The sequence below is a fragment of the Zonotrichia leucophrys genome, unplaced genomic scaffold, assembly GCF_028769735.1.
Source record: "Zonotrichia leucophrys gambelii isolate GWCS_2022_RI unplaced genomic scaffold, RI_Zleu_2.0 Scaffold_287_66905, whole genome shotgun sequence".
Lineage (NCBI taxonomy): Eukaryota > Metazoa > Chordata > Aves > Passeriformes > Passerellidae > Zonotrichia > Zonotrichia leucophrys.
The window spans coordinates 1-24,423 of NW_026992492.1; the positions used below are offsets into that span (position 1 = coordinate 1).

A 24,423-nucleotide genomic window follows, 5' to 3' on the forward strand; every position below is an offset into this window, starting at 1 on the left:
CTGCCAGGGAGATGCCCCTGGGCAGTGCCCTGTTCTGGGAGGGGTCTGCAGGACAGAGCTGAGCCCCCAGGGCTGGGCTGGGCTCTGGCAGCACTGGCAGGGACAAGGCTTGGATAGAGAGAACCAGCTCCCAGTAGGCACAACTCCAGGCAGCAGAGAGCCAGACCAACCCTTGGTATCCCATCCTGTTAAGCTGCATAGGGAAAGAGAGAAGGGTTTGGATAAAATTATTTTTAAACTGGAGAATTCCAAAAGTCCACTGTATTTTTTAAGAAGGATTTAAGTGTGATCATGCTGAAATAGAGAGAGGTTAAATGAACAAAGGGCACCTGTGTGGGACCAGCAGGCCTGACTGCACTGGGGCACAGGGAGCCTGTTTTCCCTCTGAGCTCCCCAGTGTTCAGCCTGAGAGCAATGCTGAAGATAAAGCAGTAACTCAGAAGGAGCAGAAATCCAAAATCAAAAATAAAGAAAATAGGAAAATTTCCTTCAAAACAAGATAAATATTTTGAGGGGATTCCTAATAAAAGAGCATAGGATGGACTCAAGGAAATCTGTCCAAGCTTGTCAATGTCTTCTTTCAAGAGTTCACTATGCCCAGAGTGAAGGAATGTCCAACAGCAGCTCCATCAGGCACTTCCTCCTGCTGGCATTGGCAGACACGCAGCAGCTGCAGCTCCTGCACTTCTGCCTCTTGCTGAGCATCTCCCTGGCTGCCCTCCTGGGCAACGGCCTCATCATCAGTGCCCTAGCCTGCGGCCACCACCTGCACACGCCCATGTTCTTCTTCCTGCTCAACCTGGCCCTCACTGACCTGGGCATGATCTGCACCACTGTCCCCAAAGCCATGCACAATTCCCTCTGGGACACCAGGAACATCTCCTACACAGGATGTGCAGCCCAGGTTTTTCTGATTATCTTCTTCCTCGGAACAGAGCTTTCCCTCCTGACCATCATGTGCTATGACCGCTACGTGTCCATCTGCAAACCCCTGCACTACGGGACCCTCCTGGGCAGCAGAGCTTGTGCCCACATGACAGCAGCTGCCTGGGCCAGTGGCTTTGTCTATTCTCTGCTGCACACAGCCAATACATTTTCCCTGCCCCTGTGCCATGGCAATGCCCTGGGCCAGTTCTTCTGTGAAATCCCACAGATCCTCAAGCTCTCCTGCTCCAAATCCTACCTCAGGGAACTTGGACTTCTTGCTGTTAGTGTTTGTTTAGCATTTGGTTGCTTTGTATTCATTGTTTTCTCCTATGTGCAGATCTTCAGGGCTGTGCTGAGGATCCCCTCTGAGCAGGGACGGCACAAAGCCTTTTCTACCTGCCTCCCTCACCTGGCTGTGGTCTCACTATTCCTCAGCACTGGATCATTTGCTAACCTGAAACCTCCCTCCATGTCCTCCCCATCCCTGGATCTGACCCTGTCAGTTCTGTACTCAGTGGTGCCTCCAGCCCTGAACCCCCTCATCTACAGCCTGAGGAACCAGGAGCTAAAGGCTGCAGTGTGGACACTGATGACTGGATGCTTTCAGGAACATTAAACTGCTCATTAATTTCTGCAAATAACTTTTAATAAAAGTAATCTTTAAAAGTTCTTTTGGGTCTGTTTTCGTTTGTTTTATTTTACTTTTTTTATACTGACCACAAAAAATTTCATTTCTTCTGACATTTCTCATTTTGTTTCTCTCCACCCTTCCCTGTGCCCACACACTGTGTCCATGAAGGGCTGTGCTCTCTGTGGCTTTAAATGAACTAAAGGATGTCCCAGCAGAGTTTTCTGCAGAGATGCCCTTATGTTTCCTTCTCTGGAGCTGCAGCAGCCATGTCTGTGTGCAGAGCTGGGGCAGATCAGTGCCAGCCCAGCAGCTGTGCCCAGCAGCAGCAGCACTTGGTGTTGCCAGTGCTGCTGCCGTGGCCCTGCCCCGCTGCCCTGGTGGCCCTGGTGTTGCTGCAGGGCCTGAGTGCTCTCGGGGCCGGGCACAGCCCTGGGGGTGGCAGTGCAGGGGCTGCAGCAGGGACAGGCCATGGGCACTGCTGGGGCAGTGCTGACGCCTCAGGCCAGGGCCTGGGGGCTCCAGGCTCCTTGCCCAGGCTCTCTCAAGAACACACCCAGGCTGATGCTTAGCACAGAAAAGCCCCGTGAGCAGCCCCAGGCTGGCCGTGGGCAGGCTGGGGGCAAACAGCATGGCTGGGGCTCTGCAAGGGCCCTGGGGCAGACGGGAAGGAGCAGCAGAGCAGGGGCTGATCCATCCCCAGTGCGCTGCACAGCCCAGGGCAGCGTCCCAGAGTGTCCTCATGCAGCTGCCAACAACATCCCCCCTCTGCAGCCCTGGGCTCTCCCCAGCTCACACAGGTGCCCCATCCTTGCAGGCACAGACACGGCAGCACTGGCTCAGCAGCCCCTGTTTGCATTGCACACAGCAGGCGGGAGCACCCCCGTGCTGTTACTGTGGGGACATGAACCTGAGGGAGCACAAATGCCATCAGCCCCTGGGGCCAGCAAGGGCTGGGGGACACCAGGGGAACCACTCAGCTTTGTCCTGGCCTCTGCAGTCAGCCAGAAAGTTTGTTCCCATCAGCTGGGAATTTCCTGTCCCACTGCAGATGCTGTTGCTCAGAGCCAGGGCTGCCTGGCAGCCACCGCCAAACTGCCTTGAGCATTTCTTTGGCTCCACCTTTGCTTTCTTTACTCTTCCTGATACACATTTCTTCCCATTGCCTATCCCTGTTCCCTCCCCAGTAAACAGCCCATCCCTGTTTGCCCTTTCCTCACTGGCCCCACTCCCCATTGCAGTTCCTGACTTGGCACCATGGGAACGTCCCTTGGGCAGCAGGATCATCCTACAAGTGCTGCAGGAATTGTCTGCAGGCTCCTGCAGTGCCTGGTGCTGCTCCCTTGCCAGAGGTACCCTAGGCCAGGGGGCCACATCTGGGCTGCTGTGTCTGGCTCTGGGGCTCCCTGTTCTGGACAGTGAGGAGGAGCTGCAGAGGCTCTGCAGGACTGACAGGATGGGCTTTGGGGCTGGCAGGAGAAGCTGAGGGACCTGGGCTGCTGGAGCTCCTGAAGAGGAGGCCCAGGGCTCATCCTGCAACTTCTTCAAGGGTTCTTTCAGAGAATCCCAGAATCAGCAAGGGTGGAACAGGTCATGGAGATCATCAAGTCCACCCTGTGCCCTTACACTGCCGTGTCTCCTCTGAGCCTCCTCCGGGATAAACAACCCCAGCTCCATCAGCCACTCCTCACAGCTCTTGTGCTCCAGACCCCTCCCCAGCCTTATTGCCTTTCTCTGGACACGCTCCAGCCCCTCCATGTCCTTCCTAAATTGAGGGCCCCAGAACTGCAAACAGCACTTGAGGTGCTGCCCAACCAGTGCTGAGCACAGGGGAAGAATCCCTGCCCTGCTCCTGCTGGCCACACCATTCCTGATCCAGGCCAGGAGCCATTGGCCTTCTTGCCCACCTGGGCACACTGCTGCCTCATGTCCAGCCTGCTGTCCATCAGTCCCTGCAGGTCCCTTTCTGCCTGGCTGCTCTCCAGTCTCTCTGTCCCCAGCCTGTGGTGCTGCAGGGGTTGTTGTGGCCAAAGTGCAGGACCCGGCACTTGGACTTGTTCAACCTCACCTTGTTGGATTTGGGCCCTGGATCCAGCCTGTCCAGGTCTCTGTGCAGAGCCCTATTACCCTCCAGCAGATCCACACTCACACCCAGCTTGGTGTCATCTGCAAATTTGCTGATGCTGGACTCAGTCCCCTCATGCGGATCATCAGTGCAGACATTGAAATCCACGCTGGCTGGCTCTCACCCCTCAGCCATCCTGTGGTTGACCTGTGATGGCACTCAAGGTGATCTGTTCCATAACCTTGCCAGGCACCCAGGTCAGGCTGACAGGCCTGGAGGTCCCCAGATCCTCCTTCCAGCCCTTCTTGGGGGTGGGCTCACACTGGCACCTCCAGTGCTCTGGGACCTCCCTGCTGAGCCAGCACTGATGGTAAATGATGGAGAGCAGCTTGGGGAGCTCATCCACAGCTCCCTCATCCCCCTAGCATGGATCCCATCCAATCCCATACACCTGTGAGCATCTGAGAGGCTCAGCAGGTCACCAAGTACTTCCTCTTGGATTACAGGGGCTGTTCTGCTCCCTGTGCCCATTTACCAGCTCAGGAGAACACTTGTCCTGAGAACAGCCTGTCCTAATATTGAGAATTGAGAGAAACAAGATGTTAAGTAGCTCTGCCTTCTCCTTATCTTTAGTTACTATATTCCCCACTGCATCCAATAAAGAGTAGAGGTTCTCCTTATCCCATGTTTTGCTATTAATTTAATTGTGGAAACATTGTCTATTTCTTTTTCACAGAAGTGGTCAGGTTAAACTCTAATTGAGCTTTCACCTCTTAGCTTTTTTTCTGCACTACTTTACAACATAATTAAACAATTCCTAAGCTGCTTGACCTTCTGTCCAAAGATGATGCACCTTTTGTTACCCTTGAGTTCCCACAAAATCTTCACGCCTAGCCAGGCCAGTCATTTTCCTCACTAGCTCATCTTTTGCCACACTGGGACAAGCTGCTCCTTCCCCCTTACGATTACTTTCTTGAAATGTGTCCATCCTTCCTGGATCCTTTGTTTTTAAGGGATGTTTTCCTTAAAAAAAAATCAGTGCCTGATTCATTACTCCCCAAATCTGCATCATAAATAGGTCAAAGTCTGCCCTTCCTAATTCCAGCGTAGAAGTTTTGTTACTGCCCCTCCTTCTTTCACAGAACATTGAAAACTTGATTATTTCATTGTCACTTTGCCCCAGGCAGCCTCCGAGTCCCACATCTGCCGCCAACCCTTCTCTGTTGTGAACAGCAGCAGACAGAGCTTTTCTTGGCAGTGCGAGTGTTACCAAAAATTCAGTAAAATAGAAAACTCCTTAACACCAATGCAGCATTAAAAAGCAGCATTATTTATTCAGGGGGATGCACGGGGGACAGCTCCTCCCCAAGCCCTGCAGGCTGAGTACAGGAGAGTTTCTGTTTATATTCTGTATTTTTTGTATACATATTCATAATTGTCCCAGACCAAATATACATCTGATAATCATTTTCCCCAAATCGTTAATGTATTTCCCCTCCTCTGTTCTCCTGGGGGTCTCTCTGGTGGTCCCTGGTGCTCGTGGACCCCAGTGTTCCAGTAGGCCTGGCTGAGCTGGCAGGACACTGAGGCTGCTGAACTTCCCCTTCTCACACAATGGGCATTGTGTGGTTTCCACAGGCCTGGGGTTGTGGAGAGCAAGCTCCAGGTGTCAGCTCAGCTGGTGGAGACAATTTATCATCTGGTACCATGTGGTCACAGAGTGGGCTTTGAAATCACAGAGTGGGTTATGTGAGGTCATTGAGAAGCTATTACGTCACAGACTGCCTCTGTGATATCACAGAGCCAGTTGTGACATCACAGAGCAGACTATGACATCTCAGACTAGGCTGTGACATCAGAGACCACCAGTGTGACATTACAGAATGGGCTGTGCCATTACAGAGCAGATTGTGACATCACAGAGTGTGCTGGGACATCAGAGACCAGCTGTGTGACATTGGAGAATGGGCTGTGACATCACAGAGCAGGCTGTGGCATCGCAGAGGGGCTGTGTGACATCCCAGCAGGGCTGTGTCAGGTCACTGGGTTGGTCACTCTGCCCCAGCTCCCCCTCACAGTTTCTCCCAACAAGTCCAATGCTGTTCATGCCCAGCAGGGTCCCTGTCCTCCAGGATCCCCCCGGCCCACCTGAAGCCACAGCCTCCACCAAAGGATGTTCCACAGGATCCACCCCAGAGCCTGACAGGGGACAAGGGGCCAGGGCTGTGTGACCAGGACATCAAGGACGGGGATTATCCAGGTCACTGTGCCCTGGTTTGGGTTGCCCAGGGCAGGAAAGATGTCTGGCAGCTGGAGCAGGGTCTGGGAAGGGCCTCCAAGGTGGGTCTGGAGCCCTTGGGCTGTGAGCAGAGGCTGAGGGAGCTGGGCTGGTCCAGCCTGGAGCAGGGAAGGCTGAGGTGCTCCTCATGCCAGCCTGGCAGTGCCAGCCAGGAGGGGATGGAGAAGACAGAGCCAGGCTCTTCACAGGGGGCTTGGAGGAGACAAAAGCTAATAGGTGGAAAGGGAAAGAGGGGAGATCAGCCAAGGCATGAGGAGATGAAATGGGTCAGGCTGGTTTCAGCATTTCCTCAGCACCAAACGCAGCCTGACCTCCCTTCTCCATCCACCACAGCTGTGCAAATGAGGAACTGTTGGAGCTGTTTTACCCCCACTCCAGGACGAGAATCCTAATACAAGAACTTAATTGTGTTGTATCTATCATAGAACTACATTTGTGTGAAATTAATTTTAGTATGAAAATCGCTTGTGAATGGTGGACTCATCAGGTGCTGCTGGGACATTGCACACAGCTCAGGGAAGAGTGTGATTGTTATTAAATTGTGTCCTGTTCAACTACGGTCTGTTGGCCATGAAGACAAACTTTCTGGGCCTCTGAATCTCACCTCTGAATCTCTGACCTTCAAAGGACATAAACCTGATGAGTTGTGGTTCCCACTCCAGTGGTGGCACCTGCACCTCCCTCCATCCCTAGAGCAGAGCTCCCTTGTCCCAAAAAGTCCCTGGCAATGCAGGGATGAAGGAAACATGACAGGCTGTGGGGATCAGGGGCAGGGCAGAGCCAGGGAAGAGAATAACTTTTGTATTTGATGGAGTTGTGTCTTCCCTTGGCTTTGCTGGCTGACAAGAAATGAACATCCCTCTGTGTCTCAGGCAGCTCCTTCTCCAAGGAAAGCAGGTGGGAGTTGGAGCCAAGGAGCTGAAAGCTGCAGGTGCAGCCTGGGCTGGAGGGAGCTCAGATTTGCACAAGGCTGCTCTGAGTGCCAGGGCTTGGATGGGGAAAATGGTGGGGTGGGGATAGGGACAGAGTCTGTATAATTGTCAGCCATGAAGGGTCTTGATTTTCATATCTATTCAAATTGCATGAGGAGGTTCTTGGATTCAGTGTCAATTGGAGACTGCACATATCAATAAATTAACAGGAAACTAAACTAAACTAAACTTGACCTAAAAACATTTTTTCTGGCTGTCTTTTTAAATATCATGTATTCACTTTGAATACACTACTGAGAGCTACTTAACTACAAAATTTTTTGTAACTTAATTCAAATTATTCCCAGAGCTTGGCTTGTTAAGGTGTTCTGGATGTTAATGAGCCCTGGGACACTGAATTCCTACACTGAAGAGCTGAAGGCTGAACAAGCCTCTGGAGCAGGAAAATTCAGCAGCAGCCTCCAAGTTGCTGAGGATGTCAGCAGCCCCCACTGAGGCCATCCCTGCCCAGAGACCGTGGCGGAATGGGCAGACAAGGAGAGTGTCCCTGGGGCTGGGGCAGCACAACTCAGAGGCACCAGCGGCTGCAGCTGGGAAATGGAGTGCGGAATGTGGCTGGGAAAGCCTTGCCTGGGCTGTGCCAAGCAGGACAAACAAGCCTGACTCCCATACCCCAAACAACTCTCCCAGTGAGACATTTCAATGGAATTACAATTGTTTGTGTCTTCTGAGTTGGACTCCCCGGAGAAATACTAACAAGAGATTCTCAGGAGCTCAAAAGAACCAAACAGCATTTACCGGCAATTTTAGAAAATTAGAGAAGCTTGGCAAAAGGTTTAATGCCACGTTCAATCAGCAGAAAACACTTCCCAAAGCATTACCTTGGCTCATTCATCTTCACAAACTCTTTGCTCATTCATTTTTAAGTTAATCAAAATTTGCAAGAGGAGAGTATTAGAAGAAGACACAGAGAGAGAGAAAGACAAAAAATATACAGAGAAGCACACACAGAGCTACAAACTCCTGGATTCCAGCAGTGTTCAGATGGAAATTCCAACAGGAGGTAGGGTCAGGATGTGTGCTTGCCTTGTGGTCAGCCATAAATACTCCTTGGTCTTCCTGGGCCCTTCCCCCAGGTGGGCCTTGGGCTCATTTGGTCCCTCAGTAGCTGGGCTGGGGCTGCAGAGGTGGCTGTGGAGCATTGCCTGTGCTGTGCCAGGGACTGGCAGCCACTGCTGGGCTGAGATAGAGGCTCTGGGGGGATTGGGGTTCCAGGGCTGGGGTTCTAGGGCAGGACAGGGCTGGACCTTCCCTTTCATCTCCCACACGTGAAATGTTTCAACAATCTCCTCCAGTCTGTCACAATAGGCAATGTTGGAGGTGAAATCCCAATTCAGGCCATGGGCTCCTGGAGGAGAAGGACAGTTCTTTTCCATAGTAATGACAGCATGGAGCCCCAGTGTTTCAGTAGCAGATGAGAAGAGACCTTCAACATGCCAAGGTCAGCTGGACCAGTAAGGAGGCCCAGGAGGCCAAAGCAGCCAGATCTGTTCTATGTTCCCTTAGTTTTATGCTGCCCTAAAATGTCACAATGACACCTTGGTTCCATCAGGCCTTGCAGTGTCACAGTGGTCTCCGTGGTTCCCCAGGCCCCACAATGACATGTGATGCCTCTGTTCCATGAGCCCTGCAATGTCACAATGGACCTTTGGACCCTGGGTGTTTGCAGTGTCACAATGGTCTCCTTTGGCTCCACAGTGTCACAATGGACCATGGATGACATCAGGCCCTGCAATGTCACAATGGAGCCTTAATTCCATGCAGCCCTGCAGTGTCACAAAGACCTCTTGGTTTCATGAGGCCCCACAATATCTAAATAGTCCTCTTGGTTCTGTGGTGACCCCCAGGGTCACAATGGTCTCACTGGTCCCATGAGGCCTCACAGCGCCACAATGCTTTGCCTATTCCATGGACCCTCATAGTGTCACAATGATCTCCATGATTCCATGAGTCCCCTCAGTGTAACAATGATCTTCTTGGCTCCATGGTGCCCCACAGTGTCACAATGGCCCCTTGGTTCCATGAAGCTGTGAAGTGTCACAATGGCCTCTCCATGATTACATAAGGACTTGCAATGTCACAATGGACCTTTGGCTCCATTAGGTCTTGCTGTATCACAATGATCCCTACATTCCATGGCGCCACACAGAGTCAGCACGATCCCCTTGGTTCCATGAGGCCCAGCAATGTCACAGTGTTCTCCATGATTCCATGAGGCTCCACAGTGTCACAGTCGTCCCTTGGTCTCACAGGGCCCACAGTGTCACAATGCTCCCTTGGTTCCATGGGCCCTGTGCTGCTGCATTTCCCCCTCCCCTTCTCAGGCCGCCCTGCCAGCTGAGAAATGCACCTTGGGGCTCGGCCTTGGCCAACAGCCCCTGGGCTCAGCTCCTCTGCAGCTCATCACAAACACGGTCTGCTCCAGGCTCTGCTGCTGCCCAACCAGCTCCTGGTTTCTGTAGGACCAGCCCTGGGAACTGTTTTTGTTCCCTCAGGCACAACATCCCTGTTCTCACACTGCCAGAGAAAGCTGTTGGTGCCAAGTGCAGCCAGGATGAACCATTGCTGGGACTGAAGCCCCTCTCTTGGGGCCCTGCAAACAGTGCTCCAAAAGGAGCCCTTGGAGCTCTCCTGGGCCAGCGACTCCCTCTGAGTGGGGCCTCTCCCAGCTGGGAACTCTCCCATTTGCTGCACTCGGGGATCCTGAACAACGACAGAGCCTGGGCCGATCCCCCCACTCCTCCAGGCTCAACCCTTTTGCCCTTTGCTGGGGAGATGCCAAAGGATCCACAGTGAGCATTTCCTGCCATCAGGGGAATTGCTCACAGGTGCCTTGCACTGACTCTTAGTGTCTGTGTGCACACAGGAGTGCCTGTGCTGGGGAAATGTGGCAGAAATGCTGCTCTCTGAGGGGCTTGAGTGCCTTGGATAGCTGAATCAGTCAGATATCCAGTTATCAGTAAGTAAGTTTGAGTCACGAGGTCTAAACGAAGTTAAATGCTGCTAAGATTTGTTCTTTTTCCAAGTTGTTAAATTTAATTTATTAGCTAAGTTTAGGATTGTTAAGTGTAATTTCTCTGTTGTATTTCTAACTCATAGGTTTTAAGTTAGGTTACATAGTGTTAAGTGCTGTTCTTTTGCTAAATTGGGGAGTTGAAGGTATCAGTTAAAGTTAAGGTATAAGTTAAGTCCTGTTAAATTTGAGCTCTGTTAAGCTTTTGGGCCGTATTCCTTTTATACTTACTCTCACTGTCCTTGTGTCTCACACATACCCAGGAAGAGTTCTTGGCTGATTTCTGGTTTGATTGCCTGGATTTTCCTTGGTTTTTTTGTTGCTTTGTTTCCCTGGTGTGCCTGAAGGTTCCAGTCAGGAGCAGAGTGACTCTTGCCAAGGAACTTTGTGCTGCTGTCCCTTAATATTAAATCTGGTTTCTGCTGATCCCTTGCTGGGGATTTTTTCAGCGCTCTCAAGGCCTTGTTTGTAACAGGGTGAAGGAGCCCTGGCCCAGGCTCTGGCCCTGGGGGACACGGGGACTCTGCCGGGGGGTCCCCCTGTGCCACCCCCAGGGCCCCGGCCCCCCGTCCCCGTGTCAGGCTCTGGGGTCGATCTCGTGGAACATCCTCTGGGGGAGGCTGCGGGGCCGGGGGCGGGGGGACCCGGGGGGACAGGGGACCCCGCTGTGCACGAGCAGGGTTGGACTGCTCTGGGGGGAGCTGTGAGGGGGGCCGGGGCAGAGTGACCTCCCCAGGGACCTCACACAGCCATCTGTGATGCTACAGCCCCCTGTGATGCCACACAGCCCTTTTGCAAATGTCACACAGTCATCTGTGATGTCACTGCCCACTCTGGGACATCACGCAGCACCCTTGTGATGTCACAGAGCCAGCTCTGGGATGTCACCCTGGAATATCATGCACCTGCACTGTGATTTCACAGAAGACTCTGTGGTGTCAGAAAGTCACTATGTGATGTCACAGCCCATCCTTTGATGTTACATAGCCACCCAGTCACTATGTGATGTCACAACCCACTCTCTGATGTCATAGAGCCAGCCTCTATGATGGCAGGATCTGCTCTGTGGCCGCTCATTCTACCCTACGATGTCATAGAGCGTTGTGTGATGTCACAACCCCCTCAGTTTTGTCACAAAACCCTCTCTGTGATGTCATACTGCTACTCTGTAATGGCACAGCATACACTTTCACTTCAAGCCTGCTCTATGATGTCATCCAGCCATGCCATGATGCCTGCTTTGTGATATCACAGAATCCCCTCTGTGATGCTGTAGCTGCTCATTGACTTCACACAACAAGCTCTGTGATGTCATAGCCCTACCTGTGACATCACACAGCCCACTCTGTGCTGGCCTTGGCCTCTTGGGGACCACCTCTCGTCTGCTTTCAAAACACCTGGGGGCCTGTGCTTTTCTTCTCATTGAAAAAAACATCTCTCAAGTCCAGGCATCCGTGGCCAAAATTGAGAATCAGCCTCTAAAATTCCTTATGTCCAAGGCTATCTCCCAGACAAAAGCTGCCAGGTCTGTCCAGGTTCTCTTGGTTTCCTGAGGGCCAGATCTCATCTGCCTTTGAAACACTGGGGCTCTGAACTTTTCTTTCTGTAGAAAATAACTGTCCTTCTTGTCCTGATGCCCGTAGACAAAAGTGGGCTTTGGCCCCCCAAATTCTGTCTTTCCAAGGATTCTTCTCTGACCACAGGTCTGGCTGGCCTTGGCCTCCTTGGGGCTGCCTCTAATCAGCCATTGAAACATTGGGGCTCTGCCCTTTTCTTCCCATGGAGAACTGTCATTCCAGTCCAGGAACCGATGGCTAAAATGGAATTCCACCCCCAAAACTCCCTGAATATCTAAGGGTTACTGTAAGACAAAAACTGGTAGGACAGACAGGTCTGGCTGGCCTTGGCTTCTGGTGACTGCTTCTCATCTGCCTTCAAACCCTGGGGCTCTGTGGTTTCCTTCCTGTAGAAAAGAACTGTCCTTCTTGTCCAGGTGCTCCTGGCCTCAAGCACTTGACAATTTATAGGGACATGGGGCCCTGTGCTCAGTGGGGTGGGGAGTGAGGACAGCAGCGGAGAGCCCTGGAAGGGACTGAAGGGTGGTTTCAGAGATGTTGGATCCTTTTCGCATAGTAGAAAACAGCCAGAGAAAGAAAGAATTAATTCCAAAGGCACCTGAGGAGACCCAGACTGGACACCAGGATAAAGGAATTTCCCTGCCAGGACAGGGCTGTGGTGCAGCACGTCCCCAGCAGGAGCCTGGAGCAGCCCCAGGCTTTGTGTGGGCAGGCAGGGGCAGGCAGGAGGCAGAGCTGTCAGCAAAGGAAGGGCCCAGCCAGGTGGGGCAGCCGGGGGATGCCGACAGCCTGCAGAGGGACAAAGGCAATGCTTTGCTCAGCATCAGAGACATCTTTCCCTTGCTTGTCCCCACCTGTCATCATTGCCTCCAGTGTTCTGCTCTACCTGGAACCTGGGGAGACTTTCTCAGTCCTGTCCCTCAGAAGGATCTATTTAAACTATGAGAAACTTCAGTGTTTCCCCCTCTTTTTGAGTCCCTGAGAAGTTCTTTGAGCACACTCTGAGGGACTGGGTCTGATGCAAAGAGCACCAAAGCCCCAGAGGCTCATTAAAGTCCCTGTGCTGTGTCTGTGCTGCTGAGCTGGGCCGGGCTCCTGGCCCAGAGGCAGCTCCTGGCAAGGGCAGCGCTGCAGAGAGACAGCTCTGGCCAGGAGCAGCTCCTGTGCACAGCCCAGAAGGGCTGGGGCACTGCCAGGGCCCCTCAGGGACACCAGCAGGGCACAGACAGAGCTCACAGGGGCTCAGCACTGGCAGGGGCTGTGGGATGTCCCCAAGGGGGCTGTGTCACAGCAGCACCTCTGTGGCTGTGTCATAGAGGCACAGAGCAGCTGGGATGTCAGCAAAGTACTGTGTGACAGCACAGAGTGGCTTGTGTGAGGCCACAGGTTGGGCTATGACATCACAGAGTTTGTTGTGTGAGGTCTTTGAGACGCTACGACATCACGGAGTGGATTGTGTGACATCACAGAGCAGGCTGTGGCATCATGGCCTGGCTAGGTGACATCTCAGAGCAGGCTGTGATGTCAAAGTGTGTGCTGTGACATTACAGAGTGGCAGTATGACATCACTGAGAGGGTTTTGTGACATCACTGAAGGGATTGTTACATCACAGAGCTGGTTGTGATGTCATGGAGTAGGGTGTGACACCATAGAGCAGACCCATCATAGTATGTAGCTCTGGGACACCAGAGAATGGGTTGTGACATCACTGGGTGACTAAGTAACATCACAGAACTGGCTGTGACATCATAAAACAGACTATGATATCACAGTGTGACTTTGTGATATCACAGAGTCTTCTGTGACATCACAGAGTGTCACAGACATATTTTATGAAAAATCCTTTGCCAGGATTTTTCTCCTGAGAAGCTAAGAGGCCTCAGAAACAAAAGGTAAACAATAATTATCTGCTGCTGTGGAATGCCACAGGTGCAACTTTATTGGTCTCATGTGGTTTTTTCTAGTTAATGGCCAATCACAGGTCTGTCTCAGACTCTCTGGTCAGTCACAAGATTTTATGATCATTCCATTCTTTTCTACTCTTTGCTAGCCTTCTGATGAAATACTTTCTTGTGTACTTTTAATATATAATTTTCTTTTAATTTAGTATATATCATAAAATAATAAATCAGCCTTTTGAAACATGGAGTCAAGATTCTCATATCTTCCCTTGTCCTGGGACCCCTGTAACACCACCACCACAGAGCAGTTGCATGACATCACAGAGTGACATCTCAGAGTTCGAGCTGTGTGATATCACAGGGGGCAGTGTGACATCACAGGAAGTCTGTGTGACATCACAGGGGCTGTGTGACATCACAGGGGACTGTGTGACATCTCAGGGGCTGTGTGAGGTCACTGGGGAGGTCACTCTGCCCTGGCCCCCCTCACAGTTCCCCCCAGAGCAGTCCAACCCTGCTCGTGCACAGCGGGGTCCCCCCCTGTCCCCCCGGGTCCCCCCGCCCCCGGCCCCGCAGCCTCCCCCAGAGGATGTTCCACGAGATCAACCCCAGAGCCTGACATGGGGACGGGGGGCCGGGGCCCTGGGGGTGGCACAGGGGGACAGGGACCCCCCGGCAGTGTCCCCGTGTCCCCCAGGGCCAGAGCCTGGGCCAGGGCTCCTTCACCCTGTTACAAACAAGGCCTTGAGAGCGCTGAAAAAATCCCCAGCAAGGGATCAGCAGAAACCAGATTTAATATTAAGGGACAGCAGCACAAAGTTCCTTGGCAAGAGTCACTCTGCTCCTGACTGGAATCTTCAGGCACACCAGGGAAACAAAGCAACAACAAAACCAAACAGAATCCAGGCAATCAAACCAGAAATGAGCTGAGAACTGTCCCAGTGTGTGTGAGACACAAGGACAGTGAGGGCAAGGATAAAATGAATAAAGAAATAAAAGCTTGACAGAGGTCAAACTAAACAGGACTTCACTGATACCTTAACCTTAACTGATATATTCAACTTCACAATTTAGGAAAAGAACAGAGCTTAACAGTATTTAACCTCACTTACAACCAATGACTTAAGGATTTAATAGTGGAATAACATTAAAAATATTCAACTATAGTAAACTTTGCAAAAAAAAACCCTCTTAATACCATTTAACTTATTTGTCATGATGTAACCTCTCTTACAGGCCTGATTGACTCAGCTATCCAAGGCACTCAAGCCCCTCAGAGAGCAGCATTTCTGCCACATTTCCCCAGCACAGGCACTCATGTGTGCACACAGACACCAAGAGTCAGTGCAAGGCACCTGTGAGCAATTCCCCTGATGGCAGGAAATGCTCACTGTGGATCCTTTGGCATCTCCCCAGCAAAGGGCAAAGGGTTGAGCCTGGAGGAGTGGGGGGATTGGCCCAGGCTCTGTGGTTGTTCAGGATCCCCGAGTGCAGCAAACGAGAGAGTTCCCAGCTGGGAGAGGCCCCACTCAGAGGGAGTCGCTGGCCCAGGAGAGCTCCAAGGGCTCCTTTTGGAGCGCTGTTTGCAGGGCCCCAAGAGAGGGGCTTCAGTCCCAGCAATGGTTCATCCTGGCCACACTTGGCATCAACAGCTTTCTTTGGCAGTGTGAGAACAGCGATGTTGTGCCACTGAGGGAACAAAAACAGTTCCCAGGGCTGCTCCTACAGAAACCAGGAGCTGGTTGGGCAGCAGCAGAGCCTGGAGCAGACCGTGTTTGTGATGAGCTGCAGAGGAGCTGAGCCCAGGGGCTGTTGGCCAAGGCTGAGGCCCAAGGAGCATTTCTCAGCTGGCAGGGCGGGCTTAGAAGTGGAGAGGGGGAAATGCAGCAGCACAGGGCCATGGAACCCAGGGACCATTGTCACACTGTGGAGCTCTGTGAGACCAAGGGACCATTGTGATACTATGGAGCCTCATGGAACCATGGAGAGCACTGTGACATTGCTGGGCCTCATGGAACCAAGGGGATCGTGCTGATACTGTGGCTCCATGGAATGTAGGGATCATTGTGATACAGCAAGACCCCATGGAGCCAAAGGTCCATTGTGACATTGCAAGTCCTTATGTAATCATGGAGAGGCCATTGTGACACTTCACAGCTTCATGGAACCAAGGGGCCATTGTGACACTGTGGGGCACCATGGAGCCAAGAGGATCATTGTTACACTGAGGGCACTCATGGAATCATGGACATCATTGTTACACTATGAGGATCCATGGAATAAGGAAAGCATTGTTACAACTGTGAGGCCTCATGGAACCAGTGAGACCATTGTGAACGTGGGGGTCACCACAGAACCAAGAGGATTATTTTGATACTATGGGGCCTGGTGAAAACAAGAGGCCTTTGTGACACTGCACAACTGCATGGAGCCAAAGGTCCATTGTGACATTGCAGGGCCTCCTGTCATCAATGGACCATTGTGAGACTGTGGAACCAAAATGAGACCATTGTGACACTGCAAACCTCCAGGGTCTAAAGGTCCATTGTGACATTGCAGGGCTCATGGAACAGAGGAGTCCTGTGACACTGTGGGGCCTGGGGAACCATGGAGACCATTGTGACATTGCAAGGCCTCATGGAATCAGTGGGACCATTGTGAAACCTGGGAGCCACTGTGACACTTTGGGATCCCATCCAACAAGGGGTCCATTGTGACATTTCAGGTCTTCTTGTAATCAAGGAGCCATTGTGGCAGTGTGGAGCCCCACAGAACCAAGGCACCATTGTGACACCTCAGGGCCCCATAAAAGCAAAGGAATACAGTACAGGTCTGGCTGGTTTGACCTCCCAAGAGGTCAGGCTGACCTTGGCATGTTGAGGGTCTCATCCACTATTGAAACAGTGGTGCTCCGTGCTTTCCTTCCTATGGAAAAGATCTGACATTCTGCTCCAGGCACGTATGGCCAGAATTGGAGTTTCACCTACAAATTTCCTTATATCCAGGGATTGTTCCCATAGGAATATTGCCAGGAAAATGGCTGGCAGTGGTTTCATGAGGGTCACCTCTCATCTGTTCCCAAAACACTTGGCAAGATTCTGTGCTTTCCTTCCTATGGAAAAGAGCTGTCCTTCTCAGCCAGGTGCCCATGGCCAGATTTAGGATTTCACGTCCAACATTGTCTTACTGTGGCAGACTGGGGGAGATTTTTGGCTTGAAACTTTTAGTGTGTAGAGGAGGAAGGGGCAGGTGCAGCCCTGCCCTGCCTGGGACTCCAATCCCCCCAGAGCCTCCATCCCAGCCCAGCAGTGTCTGCCAGTCCCTGGCACAGCACAGGCGATGCTCCACAGCCACCTCTGCAGCCCCAGCCCAGCTCCTGAGGGACCAAATGAGCCCAAGGCCCACCTGGGGGAAGGGCCCAGGATGACCAAGGGGAATTGAAGGCTGACCACAAGGCAAGCACCCATCTTGATCCTACCTCCTCTTGGAATTTCCATCTGAACACTGCTGGAATCCAGGAGGTGGTAGCTGTCTGTGTGCTTCTCTGTATCTTTTTGGTCTTTCTCTTTCTATGTCTTCTTCTTCTGTTTCTGTGCTCCTGCAAATTTTGATTAACATCAAGTTAACCAGGCTTAGAATGTGAAGTTGAATGGGCCAAGTCAATGGTTTTGAGAAGTGTTTTTTGTTGATCAAATATCTGCCATATTTTGACATAGAAGAGTTTTTAAAAGTAATAAAAGTAAATCCATAAATAATTAACTGAAACTAAAACCCACTACGCTCATCAATACATTAATTAAGAAATCTCAAGATTAGAAAAATCTTAAATTAACAAACCAAAAACCACTACAGTGTCATAATAAATCTTTTGGCAAAGTTTGTCTGATTTTCTAAAGTTGCCAGTAAAGGCTGATTTGTTGTTTTGAGCTCCTGAGAATCTCTTGTTGCTTCCTTAGAGAGTCCATCTCAGAGTACAAAAACAATTGTAATTTCTTTTAAATATCTCATTGAGAGAGTTGTTTTTTAGTGGATGGGAGAAGGGCTTGTCCGTCCTGCTTGGTCCAGCCCAGCCACGGCTTTCCACACTCCATTTCCCAGCTGGAGCCGCTGCTGCCTCTGAGTTGTGCTGCCCCAGCCCCAGGGACGCTCTCCTTGTCTGCCCATTCCCCCACGGTCTCTGGGCAGGGATGGCCTCAGTGGGGGCTGCTGACATCCTCAGCACCTTGGAGGCTGCTGCTGAATTTTCCTGCTCCAGAGGCTTGTTCAGCCTTCAGCTCTTCAGTGCAGGAATTCAGTGGCCCAGGGCTCATTAACATTCAGAACACCTTAACAAGCCAAGCCACTGGGAATATTTTGATTAAAGTTACAAAATATTTTGTAGTTAAATAGCTCTCAGTAGTGTATTCAAAGTGAATACATGATATTTGAAAAGACAGCCAGAAAATATTTTTTTTAGGTCAAGTTTAGTTTAGTTTCCTGTTAATTTATTGATATGTGCAGTCTCCAATTGACACTGAATCCAAGAACCTCCTCATGCAGTTTGAGTAGATATGAAAATCAAGACCCTTCATGGCTGACAATCAATCAGACTCTGTCCCTACACCCACCCCACCATTTCCCCCATCCAAGCCCTGGCACTCAGAGCAGCCTTGTGCAGATCTGAGCTCCCTCCAGCCCAGGCTGCACCTGCAGCTTTCAGCTCCTTGGCTCCAACTCCCACCTGCTTTCCTTGGAGAAGGAGCTGCCTGAGACACAGAGGGATGCTCATTTCTTGACAGCCAACAAAGCCAAGGGAAGGCACAGCTCCATCAAATGCAAAAGTCATTCCTCTGCTGGATATTAAATCCACTTTCCACAGCAGACAGTCTCAGAGCAATGGAAAACACCTTCTGTGCCCAGTACAGATCCCAAGGTCCCCCCAAAAACTCCCTGTCCCGATTCTGCCCAGATTTGCTCTTTGCACACACGAGTCACAGGCTGAAGGCAGGAGCTCCCTCCATGGCCAGAGGGAGGAAAAGAGAGAAAGGGGATGAAGAGCTCTCCTGCGCAGAGCCAAGGTCCACGTGCAGCCCCTGCAGTGGGAACCACAACTCATCAGGTTTGTGTCATTTGGGGTCACGGATTTGTGACACTCAGAGACACAGAAAGGTTTCTTGCCAACGAACACAAGTTGAACATTTGAACAGTTTAATAACCATCAGCTCTTCTCTCAGCTCACTGGGATCTCCCAGCAGCATGCGACATGTCCCATATCCCCCAAGGATTTCCATACAGGAACAGTTTTAGATAAGGACAAAAGAATAAACAATTCTGTGGTAAATGTGAACATAATTGAGGTGATGATTATTTATATATTTATCTGAACTTCAGAAATATTGGTCAACTTCTTGCACCTCAAAGCATTAAACCAGTCAAATGAGAGGTTGTCATGGTTTGACACTGGCACAATGCCAGTGCCCCCATGAAAATACCCTCTCCCTTGTTTCTGCTGTGAGATGTGACCAGGAATAAGCCAAGCAGGCTCCCACTTAGAAATAAAGAAAACTTTATTAACTAAACTACAAGTAAAAAGAAACACACAGGGAAAATGAAAACCTTACAAATACATTTCCTCCTCCCCCCCACCAAATTTCCAATATGTTTATCCTTCAAATCACTGACTCTCGGCCCATCACGACCCTGTAGATAATCAATTCTCAATTCATCAAGAGGAGAGGAGTCCCTCTTGTGCCATAGTGACCTCTTCCTTTCATGTCCAGCGCTTTCACCACTGAACATGAACCAGAGATACTTCTAGGGTCGTCTTTTAAGGATGTTTTGTCTCAATCCAAAAAGAGCACAGTCTCAACTTTGGGACACCTGCCCCCCCAAATTTCACCCCCTGGGGCCGAGGGGTACCAACACTGAACCCTCTTGTTTCTGAACCATTGCCTCCCCCTGGATGCAGTCTCTGTGTCACAAGGCACATGGTGCTGTCCATGGTTATACAAGAAGAGTCCAGCAAGCCACTCCATTATCTCTTAACACCTAAGATTCTTCTCTATTCTTCCAACATCTCTCACTGGCCCAGACCTCTATCACACTTGCCCATTTCCTTCTTCATCTTCCACTATATCTCTCTTCTAGAAAAGGTTAATATTCTATGAAGTTTTCATTGTCCAAAAAGGGGTCAAAACTCCCACAAGCAGCCGGATGCCTTCTTGCTGCAAAACCCACCTCCTTCTCCGCAGGTCGGGCTGTGCCACCAACACATGATATCAAATTTCAAGGTAACAGTCCCAGGCAGCAACTCTCTCTCTCTCTGTCTCTCGGGAGGGGGCTGCCCAATACATCCCAGTGCTTCTCTCGCTTCCATCCTTGGGCCAGGCCTACCTCCCATATCTGTCCAAGGCCTGGCCTACCTCATGGCCACTTGGCTTTCCCCTCCCCCTGCCCAGCCGACAGCTGGGATGGGGGGAGAGATTTGAACTCTTTTCTGCTGGAAACCCAAGAGAGCTTCCCAGTGGAGTGCTCTGCTTTTTGACCCCTGTGTTCTCACAGGCGTATCCAATGTCCTCAGTGGCCACACCAGGTGCCAATATTCAATTCTGGTCCAGCCTCTGTGAGCCCAGCCCAACTCCCTGCAAGCTCTGCCAGCTGCCCTGAGCTCTGGGCAGCACCAAGAGCCTCTCCCCAGCCCAGCCCAACTGTTTCTGGCCTCACAGCTCTGCTCAGGCCAGGCTGCTCTGGGCACTGCCCCATGGCCTCAGCCCCTGGCAAGGGCACAGCAGCAGCTGCAGCTGCCCAGGACTCAGCCCCAACCATGGGGGAAGGGGCTTGGCCAAGGCCAAAGGAGGCTCCCTGGCTGCCCTGCTGCCCTCAGGCTGAGGTGCTGAGAGCTCTGCAGCCCCTGCTGCCATCCCATCTGCCCAGGGCAGCACAAGAGCCCCGGCCTTGGGGCCCTCAAGAGCTGCTCCTGCTCCAGGCCCAGGGCCCATCCCAAAGCTGGGGCAGCCACAAAGCTGTGCCCATTTCTGTTCATTGCTGCTCTGATGGGGATGCATCCTCAGCCACTTGGAGTTTGCTGTTGAATTTTACTCCTCTAGAGGCCTCTTCTTTCTTGAGATCTTCAGTTAAGGAATTTAGTGACAAAGGCTCATAAAAAATAGTTCAAAACAGTCAAACAAGAAAAACCCTTGGGAATAATTTAAGTTTCAAATTCTTCTGTGGTTAATTAGACAAATTTCAGAAGTGTATTGAAAGTGAATCTGCTATATTGAAAAAAAAAAACCAACAGATGCAATTGTTTTGACAATTATTCTTTCCTGTTCACAGACTGCTATCAGCAATGTCCAATTGATATTGACCCCCAGTACTTTCTAATGCAGTCTGAACAGATATGAAGATCAAGACCCTTTGTGGCTGACAATCAATACACTTTGTCCCCACTCCCTCCCCACCATTTCCCTCATCCAACCCCTGGCCCTCCTATGGATCAAGAATGGTGTGGCCAGCGGGAGCAGGGCAGGGATTTTTCCCCTGTGCTCAACACTGGTTGGGCAGCAGCTCGAGTGCTGTGTCCAGTGCTAGGCCCTCGATTTAGGAAGGACATGGAGGGGCTGGAGCGTGTCCAGAGAAGGGCAACAAGGCTGGGGAGGGGTCTGGAGCACAAGTCCTGGAGGAGCAGCTGAGGGAGCTGGGGTTGTTTATCCTGGAGAAGAGGAGGCTCAGGAGAGACCTCATCACTCTCTACAACTCCCTGACAGGAGGGTGCAGCAAAGTGGGCGTCAGATTCTTTTCCCAGGGAACAGTGACAGGACAAGAGGACACAACCTTCAGCTGCACAAGGAGATGTTTAGGCTGGACATTAGGAAATATTCTCCTCACGAAGGGTGATTGGGCATTGGAATGGGCTGTCCAGAGAGATGTGTGAGTCACCAACCCTGGAAGTGTTTAAGGAAAGACTGGATGTGGCACTCAGTGCCATGGTCTGGGTGACAAGGTGGTGTTGGGTCCCAGGTTGGACTTGATGCTCTCCAAGGTCTTTTCCAGCCTGGTTGATTCTCTGATGATTGTGACAGTGCAGGGGCCTGGGGAAGCAAGGGGCCATTGTGACACTGTGGGGCCTGGTGGCACTAATAGGACCATGGTGACACTGTGTACGACATGGCAGCCCAGAGCCAAGGGGCCATTGTGACACTGTGGGTCTGAATGGAAGCAAGGAGTCCATTGTGACAGTCTGGGTCCTGCTGGAACCACAGAGGCCACTGTGACTCTGCAGGGCCTTGTGGAACCAAGGCGCCATTGTACCACTGCAGAACCAAGGAGACCCTTGGGAGAGGCTGAGGATAATGGAATCAAGGGGCCATTGCTCCATTACAAGGACTCTGGGAACGGAGGGAACAACTGTGACACTGTGGTCCCCCGTAGAACCAAGGGTCCCTGGTGACACTGCAGGATCTTGTGTCACCAGGGCTCCATTGTGACACTGCAGCACCAAGAAATTCATTGTGGCACTCTGAGGCCTCAGGGAACCAAGAGGCCACTGTGACCCTGCAGGGCCTTGTGGAAACATGCAGAGCATTGTGACAGAGCAGGACCTGGTGTCATGATGAGGCCATAGTGACACTGCAGGGCCCCCATGGAACCAAGGGGCCAGTGCTGTTCCTCAGGGACTCACGGATATATAGGAAACATGTTTGACACCGTGGTGGCCCTTGGGACCAAAAGGCCATTGTGACACGATGGAACGAAGGAGAGCATTGCTGCACTGCCAGACCTCATGGAAACAAGGATTCATTGTGACACTGCAGGGCCTTGGGGGACCACGGTGCCATTGTGACACTGTGGGGCCCAAGGATCCAAGGGACTCTGTGACACCAAGAGGTCCCATGGAACCAAAGGGACATTATGACACTGGGAGGGCTCATGGAATCATGGAGACCATTGGGACACTCAGGGGCCTCATAGAACTGTGGTGACACCATGTTGGCTGGGAGTGTGGATCTGATGGAAGGTAGGAGGGCTCTACACAGGGCCCTGGACAGGCTAGATCCAGGCCCCAAATCAAACAAGGTCAGATTTAGCAAGTCCAACATCCAGGTCGTGCACTTCGGCCACAACAATCCCTGCAGCACTACAGGCTGGGGATGGAGTGCCTGGACGGCAGCCAGGCAGGAAAGGGACCTGCAGGGACTGATGGACAGCAGGCTGGAAATGAGGCATCAGTGTACTCAGGTGGCCAAGAAGGCCAATAGCTCTTGGCCTGGATCAGGAATGGTGTGGCCAGCAGGACCAGAGCTTCTAGTGTGCCAGCACTGATCTGCCCCCCAGCTCTGCACATGGACATTGCTGCTGCAGCTCCAGAGAAGGGAACACAAGGGCATCTCTGGAAAAACTTTGCTGGGAGATCCCTTAGTTCCTTTAAAGCCACCAAGTGCGCAGTCCCTCACTGACACATTCTGTGGCCACAGGGAAGATTGAGAGAAACAAAATTAGAAAAGGCATAACCAATGGCTTTTCTTTGCGGACAATATTAAAAAACTGAAACATGTGGAAAAAAATAAAAACTCACAACCAAACCCAAAAGAATTATCAAAGGTGATTTATATTACCTCGCCTGTCCCTGCTGCAGCCCCGGCACTGCCACCCCCAGGGCTGTGCCCGGCCCCGAGAGCACTCAGGCCCTACAGCAACACCAGGGCCAGCAGGGCAGCGGGGCAGGGCCACGGCAGCAGCACTGGCAACACCAAGTGCTGCTGCTGTTGGGCACAGCTGCTGGGCTGGCACTGATCTGCCCCCAGCTCTGCACACAGACATGGCTGCTGCAGCTCCAGAGAAGGCAAGATAAGGGCATCTCTGCAGAAAATTCTGCTTGGAATTTCTTTAGTTCCTTGAAAGTCACCAAGAATGCAGCCCCTCATTGATACAGTCTGTGGCAACAGGGAAGGTGAAGAGAAACAAAATGAGAAATGGCACAAGGAATGACATTTCTTTGTGGACAATATGAAAAACTAAAAAAAAGGACAAAAAGAACCCACAACAACACTAACAAAAAGTATCAAATATGACTTTTATTACATGTGGTTTACAGAAATTGGCCAGCACTTTATTGTTTCTTAAACCATCCATTAATCAGTCTCCACACTGCAGCCTTGAGCTCCTGGTTCCTCAGGCTGTAGATGAGGGGGTTCAGGGCTGGAGGCACCACCGAGTACAGAACTGACAGGGCTAGATCCAGAGATGGGGACGAGATTGAGGGGGGCTTCAGGTAGGTAAAAAAAGAAGTGCTAAAGAATAGACTGACCACGACCAGGTGAGGGAGGCAGGTGGAAAAGGCTTTGTGCTGTCCCTGCTCAGAGGGAATTCTCAGCACAGCCCTGAAGATCTGCACATAGGAGAAAACCATGAACACAAAACAACCAAATACCAAACAGCCATTAACAGCAATGAGCCCAAGTTCCCTGAGATATGAGCAAGAGCAGGAGAGCTTGAGGATTGGGGGGATTTCACAGAAGAACTGGCCCAGGGCATTGCCATGGCACAGGGGCAGGGAAAATGTATTGGCCGTGTGCATGAAAGCATTTAGAAAGCCACTGGCCCAGGCAGCTGCTGCCATGTGGGCACAAGCTCTGCTGCCCAGGAGGGTCCTATAGTGCAGGGGTTTGCAGATGGACACGTAGCGATCGTAGCACATGATGGTCAGGAGGGAATACCCCGTTGAGATGAAGAACAGTAAGAAAAAGAGCTGAGCAGCACATCCTGTGTAGGAGATGTTCCTGGTGTCCCAGAGGGAATTGTGCATGGCTTTGGGGACAGTGGTGCAGATGCAGCCCAGGTCACTGAGGGCCAGGTTGAGCAGGAAGAAGAACATGGGCGTGTGCAGGTGGTGGCTGCAGGCTATGGCGCTGATGATTAGGCCGTTCCCCAGGAGGGCAGCCAGGGAGATGCCCAGCAAGAGGCAGAAGTGCAGGAGCTGCAGCTGCCGCGTGTCTGCCAGTGCCAGCAGGAGGAAGTGGCTGATGGAGCTGCTGTTGGACAT

At 51.5% G+C, this 24,423-nt stretch overlaps 2 protein-coding genes across 2 annotated transcripts; one reads left to right on the forward strand and one right to left on the reverse strand.

Moving 5' to 3' along the window:
- Positions 1-610: 610 nt before the first annotated feature.
- Positions 611-3,556, forward strand: LOC135441422 (olfactory receptor 14C36-like; the record flags this gene model as incomplete). Its single annotated transcript, XM_064700971.1, has 2 exons — positions 611-1,528; positions 3,530-3,556. Coding segments are annotated over exons 1-2 (945 nt in total), but the record flags the coding sequence as incomplete, so codon positions are not given.
- A 19,934-nt stretch (positions 3,557-23,490) lies between these two features.
- LOC135441423 (olfactory receptor 14A16-like) lies at positions 23,491-24,423 on the reverse strand. Its single transcript, XM_064700972.1, has one exon. It carries the CDS (start codon positions 24,421-24,423, stop codon positions 23,491-23,493), a length of 933 nt encoding a protein of 310 aa, XP_064557042.1.